Below are 16,801 nucleotides of genomic sequence, written 5' to 3'. Positions count from 1 at the left end.
CACGTAAACTTAAATAGAGGAACCAAAGTCACATAATTCTAGAGTTTTTTAAATAAACACCCTAAATGTGCCTGTCTCCTCCTCTGTCACTCACACTGCCTGTTCACTCTGCACAACCCAGAAGTTAAAAATGCAAATGAACAAGATCATGAAAACATGCAATTATCTGCAATCAGTAAAAACTTCTTTGAGCTTATGTGTACGTGAGTGGGAGTACATCTAGATCAATTTTCTGAATCATCATTATGTATCCTGCTTTTGTAGTGTTTCCCTTCACCCTTTTCTCTCTCCTATTCATGCCTGTATTTGTTATGAAAATGATACTCCAGTAGCCTGCTAAAAATGACCTTTCTACAGTGCTTTTGGAATTCCTCCAAGTACACGGCCCAAATGTATTTAAAGTCCTTGGGGATGCTTTTGACTGTGCTTTCCTTGACTCTTTAAAATGCTTTTGATTTTTAGACGGGTCCAGAATCTATCTATGCAGATTCCAATTATTTAGAAAGTCCCCACAACCTTTCTGCAACCTTCACATGCAGGAGCAAGAGAATGAAGGAGTCAGTTCTTGCTTCAGACTCAGAGGAATAACCTGCTCTAGCATATGTACCTGTAGCTGCAAGCAAACGGTAAGAGAAAGCCACAAAAGACAAAGCAAAATTAGAGTGAGGACTCATTTTACTGTTCCAAGTAGCTGTTTGCTATGCCCAATATATCCTAGGAATTTGCATTAACAAAAGGAAAGGAAATTTTGTTTCACTGCTCTGTTCCAGAACGTTTTGCATCATGTACAAAGATATCAAAATATTGAGACATCATTGAAAATAGGCAGACAATTGTAGAGAGCAGCTGTAGCTTGGAACTTCAACACGTTCAGAAACTTCAAGTTTACATATTCAGTTCAGGAGTTCTGCAGCTGATCTTGACACCCGAGCATGATGCAAATTGTGAACACGGTGATAACAACATTTCAGATACTTAATTTCTTTCTTAAAAAAAATAATGATATTGCTTTCCCCCACTGTTAAATCCTTCTCCTCATGTGCCCTATTCTTGGCTTTTTTTGCCTGGACTGTGCACAGGCTCAGTGTACTGTGTTCATCCCTGCACTGAAATGAACTGGAGCACTGGTGCAGATGTTTCCCAGCTGTGAAACCCCATGATTTTGAGTTCAAGCACTGCATGGTGCACACTGGGATACAGCTCCCATTGCTGCTCCATCCTTTCATCTCTCACTGTTGTCCTCAGGCTCACCCAGAGTGACTGTGCTGGAATCAGACTGGCAAAGTTACAAATACAGCTTGAACCCCAGGAAAAGGCAAATATTTTGAAGAGTTCTTTCAAGGTCCATAGGAATTCTTTTCAGGTTAAATTTTCAGATTTCTCAATCTTTAAACTGCACTTTGCACAAATGACCTGAGATTTGGACATTGGACCATTGGTCTTGTACTACAGGTCACAAGATCTAAAGAAATGCATTTCATAATCACCAGAAAGGTGGCCATCATCCTTTCTCCTGAAACACAGAAGAAACATGATTATGTTACAGGCTTTCTTAAAGCCTAGCATCACATCCTCGTGAGCAAGCACAAAGAAATTATAGACATAGATTATTAGACAAAATTATCTTTGCAACTGAAAGGTTTGGACGGGAAATATTTCAAATTATGAGACTGATTATGAGAACTGAAGAATAAGAGTAATTTCTATTTAATTCTAGCCTTTTTTTCCTCCTGAATTAAGTATTATTAGTTATAATGGTAACAATTAATTTTACATCAATAAAAAGTACTGAAAGTGGCATAAGTAAATCAGGCAATCTTAGTGAAACATCCATCCACGGATGCTGCTCTGTTCTCCTCCCTCACCAGTCATCCCAGTGCCAGTGTGGGGTTCTCATCCCAGAGGATTCCTGCTGTGTGAGGAGCCACGGGAACCTCCCCTGCAAAGCCATTCCTTTCTCCCAGTGCCCTCAAAGCATTCCCAGCTTTAAAGCAGAGCTGCCTCTCCGGCTGTCAGGAAGGAGCGAGACCCACCCTGGGATGTTCAAAGGCAGTATTTTCATCACACATCCCCTTGGAAAGCAATGATTAAAGCAGCAATAAAGGAGCACCTCTCAACTGGAGAAGGTAGAAATCGGAACTTTGTTAGGAGGAGGAGGAGGAGATGCTTTGAAAGAGACTGCAAGAGGACAATAAAAGTTAAAGAGCATTAAACAGCAGCTCTGAGCCTAAAGGTAAAGCAGCTAAATACTGCAGAAATGAACCATAAAAATAGCACCATAAAAATGCTACAGCCATGCATTACTGTGTCCTTACTTAGAGATATTTCAACCCTTCCATTACAGGCCCTGATTTCAAAGAAAACAGAACAATTATGTAGCTCTGTAGCTCCCAGCCTGGGAGGCTGATGCAGCCATAAAGCAGCAGCACACCAGGGAAGGCACAGCCCCTGTGTGTTCGCCTTGAACCAGGAACAAGCACACCAAAAACAAGCACACATCACTGGAAGTGTTCCAGGTCAGGCCAGTCAGGGCTTTGAGCAACCTGATCTAGTGGAAGGTGTCCCTGACCACGATGACCCTTAAGCTCTTTCCAACTCAAACCCTTCTATGACTCAAAATAAATACAACTGGAACTCTACACAGGCATGTTGCAAACTCATAACTCCACCAGAAGCAATGAGCTGCTGCAATACAAATAAACACAATTATGTAACAAATACAGCACCACAAAGGATACACAAAGATTTGGATCAAGTTGCCTGAAAAGGCCAAATGAAAACATGTGCAAACAGTAAAAGCTTCCTTTACATCACAAAGAAAATAAAACAAATGTGATTAACAACCCCCAATCAATATTGAAACAAGAGATAGAGAAATGTAATGTCTCCAAACAGTCTGAATTTAGCCCAAACTGCCTAAGACAGCAAAGGAACAAAGGAAAGGTTAAAATATTCTAACCAGAAAAAAAAAAAAAAAGCAACATGCAGACGTGTATTGTATTATTCAATGATTTCAGAACTTGGTACTGTTAGATAAAGAGACATCTGGAATCTAAATTGTGATCTGAGTTTTGTAGTGCTAACACAAAGCATTCCCTTCAGACAGCTCAGGTGCCACTTTTTGTTTCATAATCAGTAACATGACCCCTTGCACATCATTTTTATTGAGAGCAGAATCTACTGAAGGTAACTGAAAGAAGAAAACAAAGAGTTATGAAACCCTCTCTTGATAAAGCAGGTGCTGTCTGTGCTGGCTTTGCTTCCTGAGCACTCCTCTAATGAGATTAATAAACATCTAAGAAGATAAAAAAAATTAAGAGTAGTGCACTGTGAAGAGGCAGCGTGAGAGGGGTCAATGTTTTGCAACAAGCTCAGGCTTTAATGTAAAGGCTGAAATAAAAAGTTACCAAAAAGATACTTTTTTTTTTTTTTTTTTTTTTTTTTGTGGCTATTGGTATGAATGTAGATGAAACACTGGTTTTAAAGTGAAAGAACTACAGGCTAATTCTGAAAGTCTCAATGATTTCACAAGCATCAATTTCAGTCATCTTCTGAGTTAATATTCTTGTGATGAAACTTGTCATCAAGTCCTGTCAGGTGTGTAATTTCAGAAAAGAACTAAAATCGATCCTGAAGCAGCTTTGGAATAGTCGTGGAACACAGCAATTCTGCCAGGACATTTTCTAATAGCTTAATGCTTGCCTGTGACAGACCTGTCTTCCAAAAAGCTCCAATTAATTGTCAGGCATCCTGCAACCTCCAAAAATAACAGTATTCACAAAGTAACCTTTTGTCATTAACATGTACATACACACTCCCAGAGGTTGCAGGATAAGAAAAAAGAGAAGAACCAAAGTCAGTAGTGGCATTCACAGTCACCTCTGGCTGGGAAAAGGTACAAAACCAGACAGTAAAAAGCCCAGCCAGCCAGACAAATGCCCACTGCTGTGGCTCAGGGATGCCAGTATTACGGCAAAGAATTCTTTTGTGAATATCCCAGGGAATTCCCTCCAGCTTAAAGTGATTGGCAAATTGAGACAATCTTGAGCCTTCAGAAATGACACATTTCAGGTATTGTTGTACCCAATTCCATACAGGAAAAGGCAGACCAGGCACACCAGATTTAAAGGTAGGTACTAATCCTGAGCAATGAACCACACAGTAGAACCAGTCTGGGCTGAACAGGACCAACACTTCTATCTCATAATTCTTAGCAATAAATAACAAATTCAAGATGTCCAAATTAAGTTCTATAAAATAGCTGGGTTTATTTTTTTTGTTTGGTTTGTGTTTTGTTTTTGTGGTTTTTTTTTGTTTTGTTTTTTGTTGTTGTTTTGGGGTTTTTTTTGCAAAGTTAGCTCCAAACCTTCAGTAAGCAAGAATTCATTTTGTTTTCTTTTTTAGGCATCTCGGCTTTGTAAACCTAAATTTGCTTTCCAGTTCTTCATGGCACCCATGTTCCCATTTTAGCAGAGCAGGATGAAGTGAGGGCAGCCCCTTGTGCACATCCCAGCCCAGCACAGACTCCCTGCCCTTTCCAGGCTCATTTGCTCCCCATGGAGCTGTAACCCACCACTGATTAACCACAGCCTCGGTGCTGTCAGCTCCAGCCCAGCCACAGCAGCTCCTGCCAGAGCTCCAAACCAGACCTGCAGTCTTTAATCAAATATTGGAGGGGCAGGGCTGAGGCTGCATGGGTGTGTAACGACCCCAAATGCGGCTCCTCGCGGTGCAACCCAGCAAAGCTGCATTAAAGTCCTTGGGAGGCTGCAAACCAAACTGAACATCCCAGGAGCTGTGGCAAACAAGCACTGGAACCCTGGCACGAGCCAGCGCTCCCAGCAGCCCAGCTCCTCCACCTGCTTGCTGTGTTTATCACTCTCTGGGCAAGCAACACCACCCTGCTATTCCAGGCGCTTTATTCAGCACCGCAATGGCTAATTTTAAATTCTGAGAGATCAGCTCTGCCAACTCTGCTATTTAAAGTGCAAGTTAAATATGTTTGACATTCCATACCCCAAATGACAACAAACCAGAATATTTAGACCAGCAGCATGTCAGCCATTTATTTATTTATTTATTTCTCTGTCAGGCCTAAGTGCTGCACCTTTTCATTTATATGCTGCTGTTTGCCCCACAGGCATCAAGCTGTTAACATGTACAGAAGAGATTAAAATGAACTTGCATGCTGGATGAGGTATAAATTAAAATTATAGTACTGTCAGTCATGAATCTCGGATTGTTTCTCAAAGTCTCCCAAAATGCATAATGTCAAGTCAGCCCTTGTTTGTTGCTTCAGGAAAGGCAAAATGTATAATTTTTCAGCAGCACAGTCAATATGAATTCTAAGTAAGTCGTCCTTGAGCCTGTGATATAAATATGCTGTACTAATCGCATGAGTTGTGTATGCAAGGAAGGTTCAAGTGAAAAAAGGCTTTAAAATGGGACGTGAGCAGCGTTATTCACTGTGTACCTTCCATGCAAAGCAGATTTGGGTTGCTGGGTGTTCTGATGCCACTCAACCCACGTGCTGTGTCAGAAAAACCACCCCGACACAAAGGATGCCAAAGCCCATTTCCCAACAAACCGAGGGTTATCTCTGTGCACTCGGGAGGAGCATCAGCAGCATCCCCCAGGGTGTCCATCCACACCACCCACCTGGTCTCCAGGGGGACGTTGCTGTTGAGCACCCAGCTGTCCTGGAGCTGCACGGACTCGGGGGTGGTGGCCAGGTCGTTGGGCGCCGGAGCAGGCGCGTGGATCTGGTTCCGGCGATTGGTGAGCGAGTTCCTGTTGAGGGAGTTGGCAGAGGAATGATGATGGGACAGGGAATGGTTGTGAGGAGGAGGGAGAGGTGGCCTCAGCGTTGACTGGCTGTGATGATTTGAAGGGCCTAAAACAGAAAAGAGAAACAAATCACAAATGTGTGTGGTGACACTGCTCTCCTCGGCATTTTCAAGGGGCCACTGTCTGGGAAAAGAGACTGTGCCTCTTGGACCTGTGGGCATCAAAGCGTGGGCAAATCAGATCAGTGATAGTTTGAGATCAGCAACACAAAACAGTGCTTCCAGCCTGCACAGCTGGCATGTTGACAAAGACTGTATTTAAATTTTAAAATATTTCTTTCTGGATTCTCCCTGGAGAAAGTCTCCTCAGTGGAGCAGCCTAGCTTGACCATTCCCTACATCTACCAAGAGGAAATTTACCCGCCCTGTTTCTATCAGGGGCTTTGAGCAGATGAATTGTAATGGATTAAAAATAGCTTCTGAGAATATGGTCTTTAGGCCCCTATAAAACTTAATCAGAGAAATCAATCTTCTTTCATTCACTGTATTTTACCAATCAGCTTCAAATGAACAGGATTTGTGCCAGCACAAGAAGATTAAACTCCAAATATGAAAAGAGAGCAACAAGGCAGTGATGGTATCTTTCATGTTATTCCATGTGATCAGGATTTGGCCTGTATTTTTCTATTTAGCAATGCCACAAACACAGAGCAAGATCTGGAAATTATGCAATTCCTTCAATCTCTTTCATTGGAAAATGACAGATGATATTTTTGAGTGATAAAGAAGGATATGAACTTTTCTCATTCTTTGAGTACTGACATGTTTGCATTGGTAATGAAAAATATTTTTTTCTAATCGTTAAGGCAAATGGATTAAAATAATGGCACATGAAAAGAAAATCTGATAAGCAGGTGTCATTCTAACATTGTCACTTTTCTAAAAATAAATGTAGACTGGTAAATAAGTTCATGTGCAATTCCACACATTGCAATAATTTATGTCTAATAAAAACAGCAAAAGAGAATAAAGAAAACAAACACTATTATGAACTGTGTGCTTTAGACATTGTATCAAGTTGTTTTCTAGTGAACATTAATCAGTAATACTAGGGAAATTATAATTCTAATGATGCGTGTTTGTTTTTAGAAATGGAAGCAAATTCTGTACTTAATGAATCAAATAATAAAAAGAAAACATCACAGAACATCATTTGCAGCAAGACTGATCTTTGTCATATGAAACAAAGAAGTCTGGAAAAGCTGCTGAACTGAGTAATTACTGTAAATTAATTAAGGCCAATATTTATAAAAAAACCCAAATAAACAAAAAAATCCAAGACACAAAATAACACCCCGAACCCAAACCCCAGAGCAGCAGGAGGATATTCCAGTGGCATGGAACCCTGAGCTGCAGCAGGGTCAGGGACATGGTTAGTGGTGACCTGCCAGGGCTGGGTTAAGGGACAGCCCTGAGGATCTCAGAGGGCTTTTCCAACCTGACTTTGGTTCTGTGCAGCAGCCCAGGGGCAGCTCTGTCCTGGCACTGCTCTGCAGACTGCCTGCCCCAGGGAGAGCAACACAACCAGGGAACAGAGGGACAACAGCGGGTTTGGAGAGAGCCTGTTCATTTTCTTCAGTTTCTGAGGGCTTGGGGAAGCACAGGCTGGTGAGGAACACACCCAGGTTTACTGGGACTCACACAAGGCAAGTACAGCTTGTCCTCTGACAAGAAACTTTAAGAAATTAATTATAATAAATTCTGCATCCTCCACACGTTGCCTCAAATCTACACAGCGGTTTCTTTATCTTTTTTCAATGTCTGTTGCCCGAACGTGCATCCTGTGGGAATGTCAACTGCTTTAAATACAAAGTCACCTTTCATGAACACATCCTAAATTTTAAGGCCATCGTATATGCAGCTCTCCTCACTATCCTTGGCTATGTCTTATCTAAGCATAAAAGAGACTGTTTAGCCAATAAAGTTTGATGTTTAAAATGTCCATTTGGACCTCTAAGAACATCAAATCTCTAATGTATACCAGGTCCTGTGCCATTCCACAACAGCATGCAGAGCAAGACACAGCAGGAAGAAAATGTGTTTGGACAATATCCACATGCACAGAAGCTTAAGTGGAATTACTCTCCTAGTCTGTGTTCTGACTTTAAACAAAGCATGTTTGGATTTCAATAAGTGAATATTTATGAGTGATAAAATACAAATATGTGCCCTTGTGTTAATAGTTACTTCAAAAGATTCATGTGCTTCGTGTTTTCTCAACTTAATTTAGATACAGCTTTTCCTTCTCAAGGATAAGCATGAAAAAGTCATACCTACATAAACAAAACAGTTTTGCTCTGAGAGCCACAGTAGCACCAGTTAAATAAAGACTCTGAATCTTGTCACCACAATATCATGGAGGCTGCTCTTAAAAGTGAACCAAGTGCACCTCAACAACAATGAACAGCATTTCTGTAAGATTAAGGAATCAAGGGCTGAAATAAAATTAGCACAAATTAATTAATTTGCCTCAAAATTCAGTTCCCACACAGAAGGTGTAAGATACTTTGCAAAATGAGCTGTGCAGAGGTAACTGAACACACACTGCAGTGCAAAAACTCTGAAATCTGGCGCAAGACAAATGTAGCATTTAATATAGAAAAATAAACAAACACCAATATTAACATCATATAGATATTATATAGCTTCTATTAAAATATATAAAAGCTTATATATATAAAAAGTACTAACTAGGGAGCATGCACACCCTTGTGTATATATGAGAGAGATAAAAGCTTAATATGCTGCTTCTTCATAAACCTGCTCAAATGAATCAAAAGCAGGAGCCGAGCACTATTGAACTTGCCAGGGATATAAAATTGGATTCATATCTGAACATCTGAGCACTTCTTTACGAGCATCTTTGCCTAGATTAAAACTTCACCAGCAGTACCTGCAAATGTGAGGCTCTGAAGTTGAGAGGACTAAATCACTTGTCCCGTAAGAAAGGATCCCAAGGGATTGGCCTGGTGGATCCTACGGCACAAGATGCTCTGGCCCCCTGGAAATTGCCTTTGGTTTGGAATCTTAAACACAATGAGTGTCTTGGTGGAGTACATCTGGCTTTTTACATCAGGAAATGGATTTTATTTTTGATATAGCAGTAGCCAGTGTTGGTCTGGGGGAGAATACTGAGGAAATTATGCCTTTTCTCAATTATTAGCTGAATTAGTCATTTTACCAGGATACTCTATACCAGCTCGAACATTTAGGATTTAAGGAAAAGTCTTTTAAAACCATAGTGAAAATCAGAGACCTGGAAATCTGAAATACTGGTACCCTCCACACTTCGGATTTTTACGTTTTTTTTAAATTTCTCATTTAAATTCACAAACAGACAACATATCAAGTTCCAATCAATTTTAGTACACATTGATTGTGCCGAGAATTTTCAAATAATCATGGCCTGGTGTCCACATAATCAACATGTGATTCTTCAAGAGATCTTACTGCAGTCAAGAATATCAGCAGCACTCGTTTCAAATTAGAAGCTGAGTTAGGGTGAATTGTGTTGTAATTAAGTAATCTGAGAATACAAAGTCTGTGTGTAGCTTTGAAGCAATCATAAGCTATCCAATTGACTTATTTGGGTTTAATCAGAACCAAAATACTAAAAAGTAAAAAAAAAAAATATTTTGCTCAGTTCATTCTTTTATCTGGTGAAACATTTAAACAAAGCAGGCTAGCCCATAGCACATCCTTGAGGAGCATGGTAACAGTGCTGCTGTGGCACAGCCTGGCAGCCCCAGGGTCTGAGACAGCCCCTGGATCTCCCAGAGCTACAGCTACATCAGTGATGGCCGAGTGCTCCTGAGCTCCCAAACATCACTTCTTTACAACTCAAACCTTCACTATATACAACAGAATATTCAGATCTGCTCTGACATGGTCAAATTGGTTTTTGATAGCTCTTCCCAGGCTTTGGGACACTCAACTCATGCACTAAATCCAAGCAACACAATGATCTGAGGAGAACAAGCTGATGTCCCATCTCAGAGATGAAATACAAAGCAGAAAAGGCAGCATCCCTAATCTAAACAAAACAATTGCTTCCCTGCATCCCAGTTCTTTGTCAATACTACTTCAAGTAAGTAATGGAGATTGTATCTTAGTTGTGCTGAATTATCCTCCGTGGCATTATTAAATGCTAAAGAGACATTTACACCTCCACATCATTCCTTTTCACAAAAGAACTAAAAGAAGAAACCCAAACATGTATTATTTTTCTGAAATGAACAATGACACAACTATTTCCTTATGCTTTAAACAATGCAAATACTGAACAAAAAAATCCCCAAAACTGAATCTAATGAATTGAAAGCAAATAATAATAATTAAAAAGCCCACAGACAACCCTTGTCAGCCAGCATTAGAAACCTCATCTGCAGCACTCCTGGTTCTATATTCAAATCCCTCTGCCACACTGTTTTCTCAAGGAAACCACATCATCTGCCATCACAATGAGTAACGGGTGTTTCACAGAACCACAGGGCCACCTTCCAAGCTAGATTCATCTTCCAAGGCAGCTCACATTACTCTGAGTCAGGAGAACAGAAAGCACTGAACACCCAGGGATGTGACAGTGTCACAGGAGCTGCTGTCTCCAGCCCCAGCCTGGAGGGTGGGACCAGGACTCCTGCCCAGCAAGGCAGACTGGGCTTTATGCTGTCTCTGCTTCAGTTCTCCTGTTTGTTTGCTTAATTCTCTACATTATTTTGTGCAAGGCCGTGGCTAAATGGCATCTCAATGTTCTGAAAATGCTTTCAACACAAGCTGTAAAGAAGAAAGTTATCTCACTCCTAACCATGGATACCATTACCTCTCTTGTTTTAAACCCAAGACATTTGCCAGGTGTTCCTTCTTTTGTCTGCCTGTATTTTTTTCACACTCTTTGAGGCAAGAATAGGTTGAATGACTGGCTGTCATCCCAGACTGTACATTTCAAACTGGAAATTCAGTAAATGTGTGATATAAAACAGTAAGTCACTTATCAGTGTCTGCCAGTGCATTGCAGCCATGTCCCCAGCACAACATTACAGCAGAAAATTAAATGTTGCTCTGACAAAAAAATAAAACCAAACAAAAAACCCAAAACCAAATTAAACCAAGCAAACCAAAATAAAATTACCCCACTGCTTGCCCACAATATCCAGTCATACAAGCAAAGGCAAACCTGGACCCCTCACCAGGAGTCAAACCTAAGGAGTTACAGCCACATAACCACTTCTCTCAAGTGAGAGTCTCCTGCAAAAAGGTTAAAACTCACTGCCCTACAAAACAGGATTATCTGAGACACCATGTACTAATTATATTTGTTGAAATACATCACTTAAATATTCATTATCACACTGCATGAGGTACACAGGCTGCATGAAATAATGTCTGGTCAGTGGCAAATCACTTCAATAATAATGCTTTATGCAGACTCAGTGTCCTGTGGTACTTATATATGTATATGTGTGTATGTTGCACATACATGAAAAGGTAGGCACACTATTTCAAATTTTGCTTATGGTAAAAATGGGTGACAGAGAAACTGGAGTTTTCTTCTTTCTAACTGAAAAATAATCATCTCACACATTTTTCAATCAGTCTTTTAATTTAGTTTCCCAATACTGATATAAATATAAAACATATTTCAGAGAGTTTAAGGATGTATTTATCTTCAGCTCAGGTGCATGATCACTAGCCACGCTATTGTTTGAAGAAGGTACTGATGTAAGAACTAAAAAGAAAAATTTCTATTTCTAAGCAATGAAGTTCATTATTACTGTCATCATTACCATGGAACATTTTAGTGCAAAAATGTAAATGTTGTTCTCTAGACTTGGCTCTGCAGAATGGGAAAGAGCTGGACCCTGTCTAAAGGATCACACAAATTCTTTCCTGAGCTCACACAATTTGAAGCACTGGGAATCACACCAAAGTGAAAATGAAGACACAGATTTTTCTGAACAACAGGCAGAAATTTCTGAACAGAAATATTTAGGCCAGCAGTGGAACCTGATGACATTTTCCTGATAGGATTATGGCCTGAAAAATTCTGCTTCTCTGGCTGGTCTATGGGGGACCCTGAAAATTGTCATGGTGACATAAGAATAACTGTGCCATAATTTCCAATGCTTGAGTCAGGTGCAATAGAAAATCATCCCTGAAGCTGTTACAGCAGCACTCAGGATCTTGCATCACCCAGTCAGCTGGAACACACTTAGTTTCAAAGGGGCAAAAGAAATGTCAGTCATGGGTGGTTTAATGCAATGCACTACCTTGATTATTTCAAAAGCATCACAGAAAGAATTACATGTTGTCCAAAACACTCCTGTTGTTAAACCCAACCTCCTAAAAAATGTATACCAGAGAGAGTATCTCAAAATAAATTTCTAAAGTAATTATGTAAGAAAGAAGATCTAATAGGAAACTGAGGTTTTTAATCAGTCAGCCTTCCAGGTTCTGCAGATCTTTAAGAGAAGGAATAGTCAGATCATTAGAATCAGCAGAGTAATGATTTGGGATCGGCAGAGTAATGATTTGGAATCTTTCTGTTGTTTAAGGAGTCTGTAAGGTCAAGTTGCACCACTGAGAAGTTTGGCAGCTGAGGTACAAATGAAACTAAATATATTGAACAAGGCTTTCAGCATCACATAATTTCTCTGTTTCTGAGGCAGTGTTATCATCTCTTCCCAACAGCACTAACTTTTTTCAACATCTGATTTTTTTTCTTATTCCATCTTATACTACAGCCTTAGGACAACCCATCATAATGCACAGTGAACACCAATCTCGATTTTTTTTTTCTTTTCAGTTCAACAGCAGGGTCAACAAAAATATAATGTTTTTCTTGTCTAAAAGGAAAAAAAAAAAAGTTCTATCTTAGTAAAATGTTCTTCAATGGGTTTTCTGTCTTTGACCATTTTTTTCCCCAAAATACTTACAATATAATCCTTTTAGCCCTCAAAAAGCATGAAAATAATAATTAAAACCAAACAGTTTTACTTTTAGTCTGAACCAACTGATAATCAAATGATGGAAATAAACACTGATATATAAGCATCATTAACATGAAGGCTCACTGACATATACCAGCAAACACAAGGTTCCTGGAGGAGCTACCTGGGAGAATTAAATTTCATAGCTCCTGGGAAGCCAGTTATTTACTGCCTGGACCATCTGTTTCCCAACATGTACCACAGGTAAAAATAATTTGTGTGGAATATATGTGGAAAAAAGTAAGAGGAATGTTGCATAATTCTAGAGTAAAGAAAAGCAAATATAATGCAATGTACATGTTGCACTGGATCAGGCTTTTCAATGGGTTATTTCTCTTTCTAAAAGCAGGCAAGATACAGGGAAGTACAAGACAGAAACAAGGATTTGTCTGCCTCCAGGGTACTGCAAGCTGCAATACTACATGACTGGCATTTCTTTCACAGGCAGTGAGATTTCATTTGAATTCTTTATTGGTTGTTATTAGACTAAGAAAGGAAAGTCAAAAAGCATTCAGATAAAAAGTCCTGTTTAAGTTTCCTGACTTTTCAAGGTACCAGAGACCTTACCTTAAGCTACTTCAAGTAAAAGATTGTTACTCAGGTGAAACCATGGGTTAATGAAGCAAATACAGATTATCATAAAGCGCTGTATGAAAACCCTCAGTTTATCACTCAGCACATGAGACAACGTTAACCCAGCAAATCTTAAACAATTCTTTAAATAAAGTTTTTTGTGTGTGAAGGGCATAAAAAAAATACAAAAAAAACCCAACAAACAACTAAAACCCAACTGCAACCCCCCCAGTCACACATGGTAAAACAGAAAAACGAACACGAGATGATTTCAGCTGTGAGAATGATGGGCCTCTCTCCCTGGGAACATCTCGAGGTACAATTCCTGATGTTCCTGTCTGCAGGGGCTGATCCCAGGTCCCAGAGGCTCAGCACCAGCCCCAGGGGCGGCTCTCGGGCACTGCCCAGGGATGAAGGGCTCAGTGCAGGGCACAGAGCAGCTGCAACCCGGCCTGGGGAAGGTCAGGGCTGCTCTGGGAGCTGCTGGAACAGCCTCACAACAGCTCCATCCCAAACAGCCCTGCCTGCAGCCGGCTCCCAGTCTGCTTGGAGATGGAAAATTAACTGAGCAGCACCGGTGTGATGAGGCACCCTTGTGCTGGCCAGCAATTCTCTCAGTAGCACTGCAGCAAATATCTCTACTACTGCATTTACCACGGAAAAATCTCCAGCAAGCTAGAAACTCACTCTGCAGCACAGCAGAAATGAAACAGCTTATTGAAAACTTTGTCTAGGTGGAAAAGATCACGTGTTGTCTTCTCTAAATAGCATTATTAACATCTTGCATAGACTTAATCCTTACCAAGGCACCAAACCTCCATGTAATTCTCTATTACGTGAGCTTGAGGAGACTCTCAGAACAAGGCTATGGATCTTTTCTTTTCCACTGTTTTTTAAAAATAAAAATACACCTGTTTAATCAGACTCAGTGAAGCAGGGAGCACCATCACTGCTCCTCTCCTGGGGGAGTGCTGCTTGCGTGCCCTCCACCCTCTGCCCAGCCTGTCTCCCACAGCCCCATCCCACTGCAGCCGTGCCCTGGCTGCCACCTCAAATCTGCCCTGCTCTTCCCTCGCCAGCATGGGGGAGGCAATCGAATTCCCAGCCTGAAGAGGCTGTGTAATCATCCTGGCAGATACCAACCACTGGAGTGTTCCCACATTACCAGCACAAACAGAAAGCAGGGAACTGAAATGCCTTTCAGCAATGCTGCTTGTTCCCAGTGTCAAGGGGACAGGGAGCAGCACAGCCCTACTCATCACCTGCACTGAATACATTTCTGAAAGCACAGCCTCACTCCAGCCACTCACACCAGCACCAGCTTTACAGGCCTGCTTTATCTCAAGGCCATGGTTTTATTTTTCTGAGTCCAGCAAAGCAAAGTAAAAGCCACTCAAATAAAAAGCCACAGAAATATGGTATTAATTGAGAAAGGAGAGAACAGATTCCATCCTACTTAAGGTATAAAAAAGAACTATAGCAATTGCATTATATTCTACTTCTTCCTTCAGAATGTCTGAGGCTGCCACAGAACTGTGGTGTTTAAGTGGTGTTTAATACTGTGAAAAGAAAGTGAAAAAACCAACACCTCTCAAGTGCCATGCTGTATTGATAATCATGACAGTGGCAATACTACAGACAAATTAAAAAATACGAAAAGAGGATGACTATAATATTTTACTCAACTAAATACATAGGAGACTATAGAGTAGTTAAATATCAAGATTGGAATTCAGATAAAACTTCTTTCACTCTGCAAAAATTGCTAGCAGTTTTTTAAAATGATGTGAAACAATCAAAACCTGTGCCTGAAATCTCTGCTTTACCCTAAGTGTGGATTGTTGGAGTCCCTTGGACAGAAAAGGTTCAGGGCAGGGAAAGCCATAATATGATAGATGAATTCCAGCAAACCCACAGACCAAGGAAGAAAAGTTTTTGACACTGAAGCTGGCTTGTGAAATCATGGCAGAGGAGAAAAGATGAGCATTCTGCAATCTGTCAGACAATTTGACTTCTTTGAGACATGGGGCAAGGGAAGAGGCAGGAAAAAAGACACAAAATAAATGTGTCCTAAGAGCTCTTACAGAAGCTTCTTCCACAGAGAAATGGGAGCTTTTGACAATCATGTGTGATACATGAACAGGACACATGCAGATCAGCAAGGAATTATCAGCAGGTGAGAGCAGAAGCTCATTGGCACCCTGGTCTGTACCATAGAATGTTTGGACAGTGTGGGGCAGTAAATTTCATCAGATTTAGTCTGACTCACCTGGATCAAGGCTCTCACCCTCCAGGGGCCCATTGTTGTTTCCACCTCTCATAAACCCACTAGAAGAACAGTCCATTTGCATTAATTTATAAACACTTCTAATACAGCAGCTATTAAACTGCAATTCTATATTTGAAAAATCCAATAAGATTATTTTAATTTGATATCAAAACTAGGATACAGAATGACAGCACACAATCTTCCTGTTTTTAAATTAATATGCAAGAAAAATCTGTGTTAAGTCTTCCACAGAGACACTTAGTACATCAAGGCTTTTCTTCATGGACCTTCTATGAACCACATTTTCAGAGGAACATGCAGGAACAGACATGTTGTCAAGCTGAAGAAATTCCAAAGCAAAGGAAACATGTTTCCCCTAAACATGTGCAGTGTTTAAAGTGAAAGTTATTTTTGTTATATTGTTACCAGTAAATTACAGATATTTGCAGTTTCAGGTAGTGGGATACCTACTAGGTGTCTGTACATATAATGGAATGAAGGAAAATCAAATTACTCTAAAAAATAAAGTTATCTGATTAAATTATTGCTGTTGGGTAGCTGTGACTCTCCACAGAAATAACAGTTACCTTACAAATAATAATAATAATAAAATAAACTAAGACATTAATCCATTTTTAGTAATTTTCTTGTGTCTGTTATGTGTGAAAGATTTTAATTTACACTCATTTATCAACTCAGACAATTTCACTAATGGGGGAATTTATTCTGGTAACAAAAAATCAGACTACACTTTCAGAAGGTTATCAGAAGGTAGGTACGTGTACACGGCACCTGGATCAGGAATAATAATTTTTTAATACAATTCTTAAAAATTCTTAAAATTAGGGTTTTCTTATTCATAGTTCTAAAGGAATATGATGCCCACATAGAAAAGATTTTATTTCAAACGAATGAATCTGAAAGAAATATTCACAAACATGGGAAGGCAGAGGAGACATTAAACTGGACAGTTACACATGGTAGAGAAAGGGACCTTAAACCAAATAATGCTGTACTCTGGCAACATTGACTATGGAGTTTTTATCTCTCAAAAGTGATTCTAGTCAACGTCACATACACAGAAATGATCAATACCGACAACCACAAAGCAACAACAGTGATAACAC

General features: G+C 40.0%; 1 protein-coding gene across 5 annotated transcripts in view; it reads right to left on the bottom strand.

The window, feature by feature from the left end:
- The window catches only part of TENM2 (teneurin transmembrane protein 2), a 619,855-nt gene that overhangs the window by 166,758 nt on the left and 436,296 nt on the right, over positions 1-16,801 (bottom strand). For all 5 annotated transcript variants that reach the window (XM_088063463.1, XM_088063464.1, XM_088063465.1 and 2 more), the window contains one exon: positions 5,659-5,893. In XM_088063463.1, coding sequence (XP_087919589.1) covers positions 5,659-5,893 — 235 coding nt within the window. The remainder of the gene's footprint in view (positions 1-5,658; positions 5,894-16,801) is intronic.

This window comes from Pseudopodoces humilis, chromosome 17 (assembly GCF_049639895.1).
Source record: "Pseudopodoces humilis isolate 2021_Gansu_Grassland_sample_001 chromosome 17, ASM4963989v1, whole genome shotgun sequence".
Classification (NCBI taxonomy): Eukaryota; Metazoa; Chordata; class Aves; order Passeriformes; family Paridae; genus Pseudopodoces; species Pseudopodoces humilis.
Note: the sequence above shows the minus strand (reverse complement) of the source record. Positions and strands in the feature narration are given on the sequence as shown.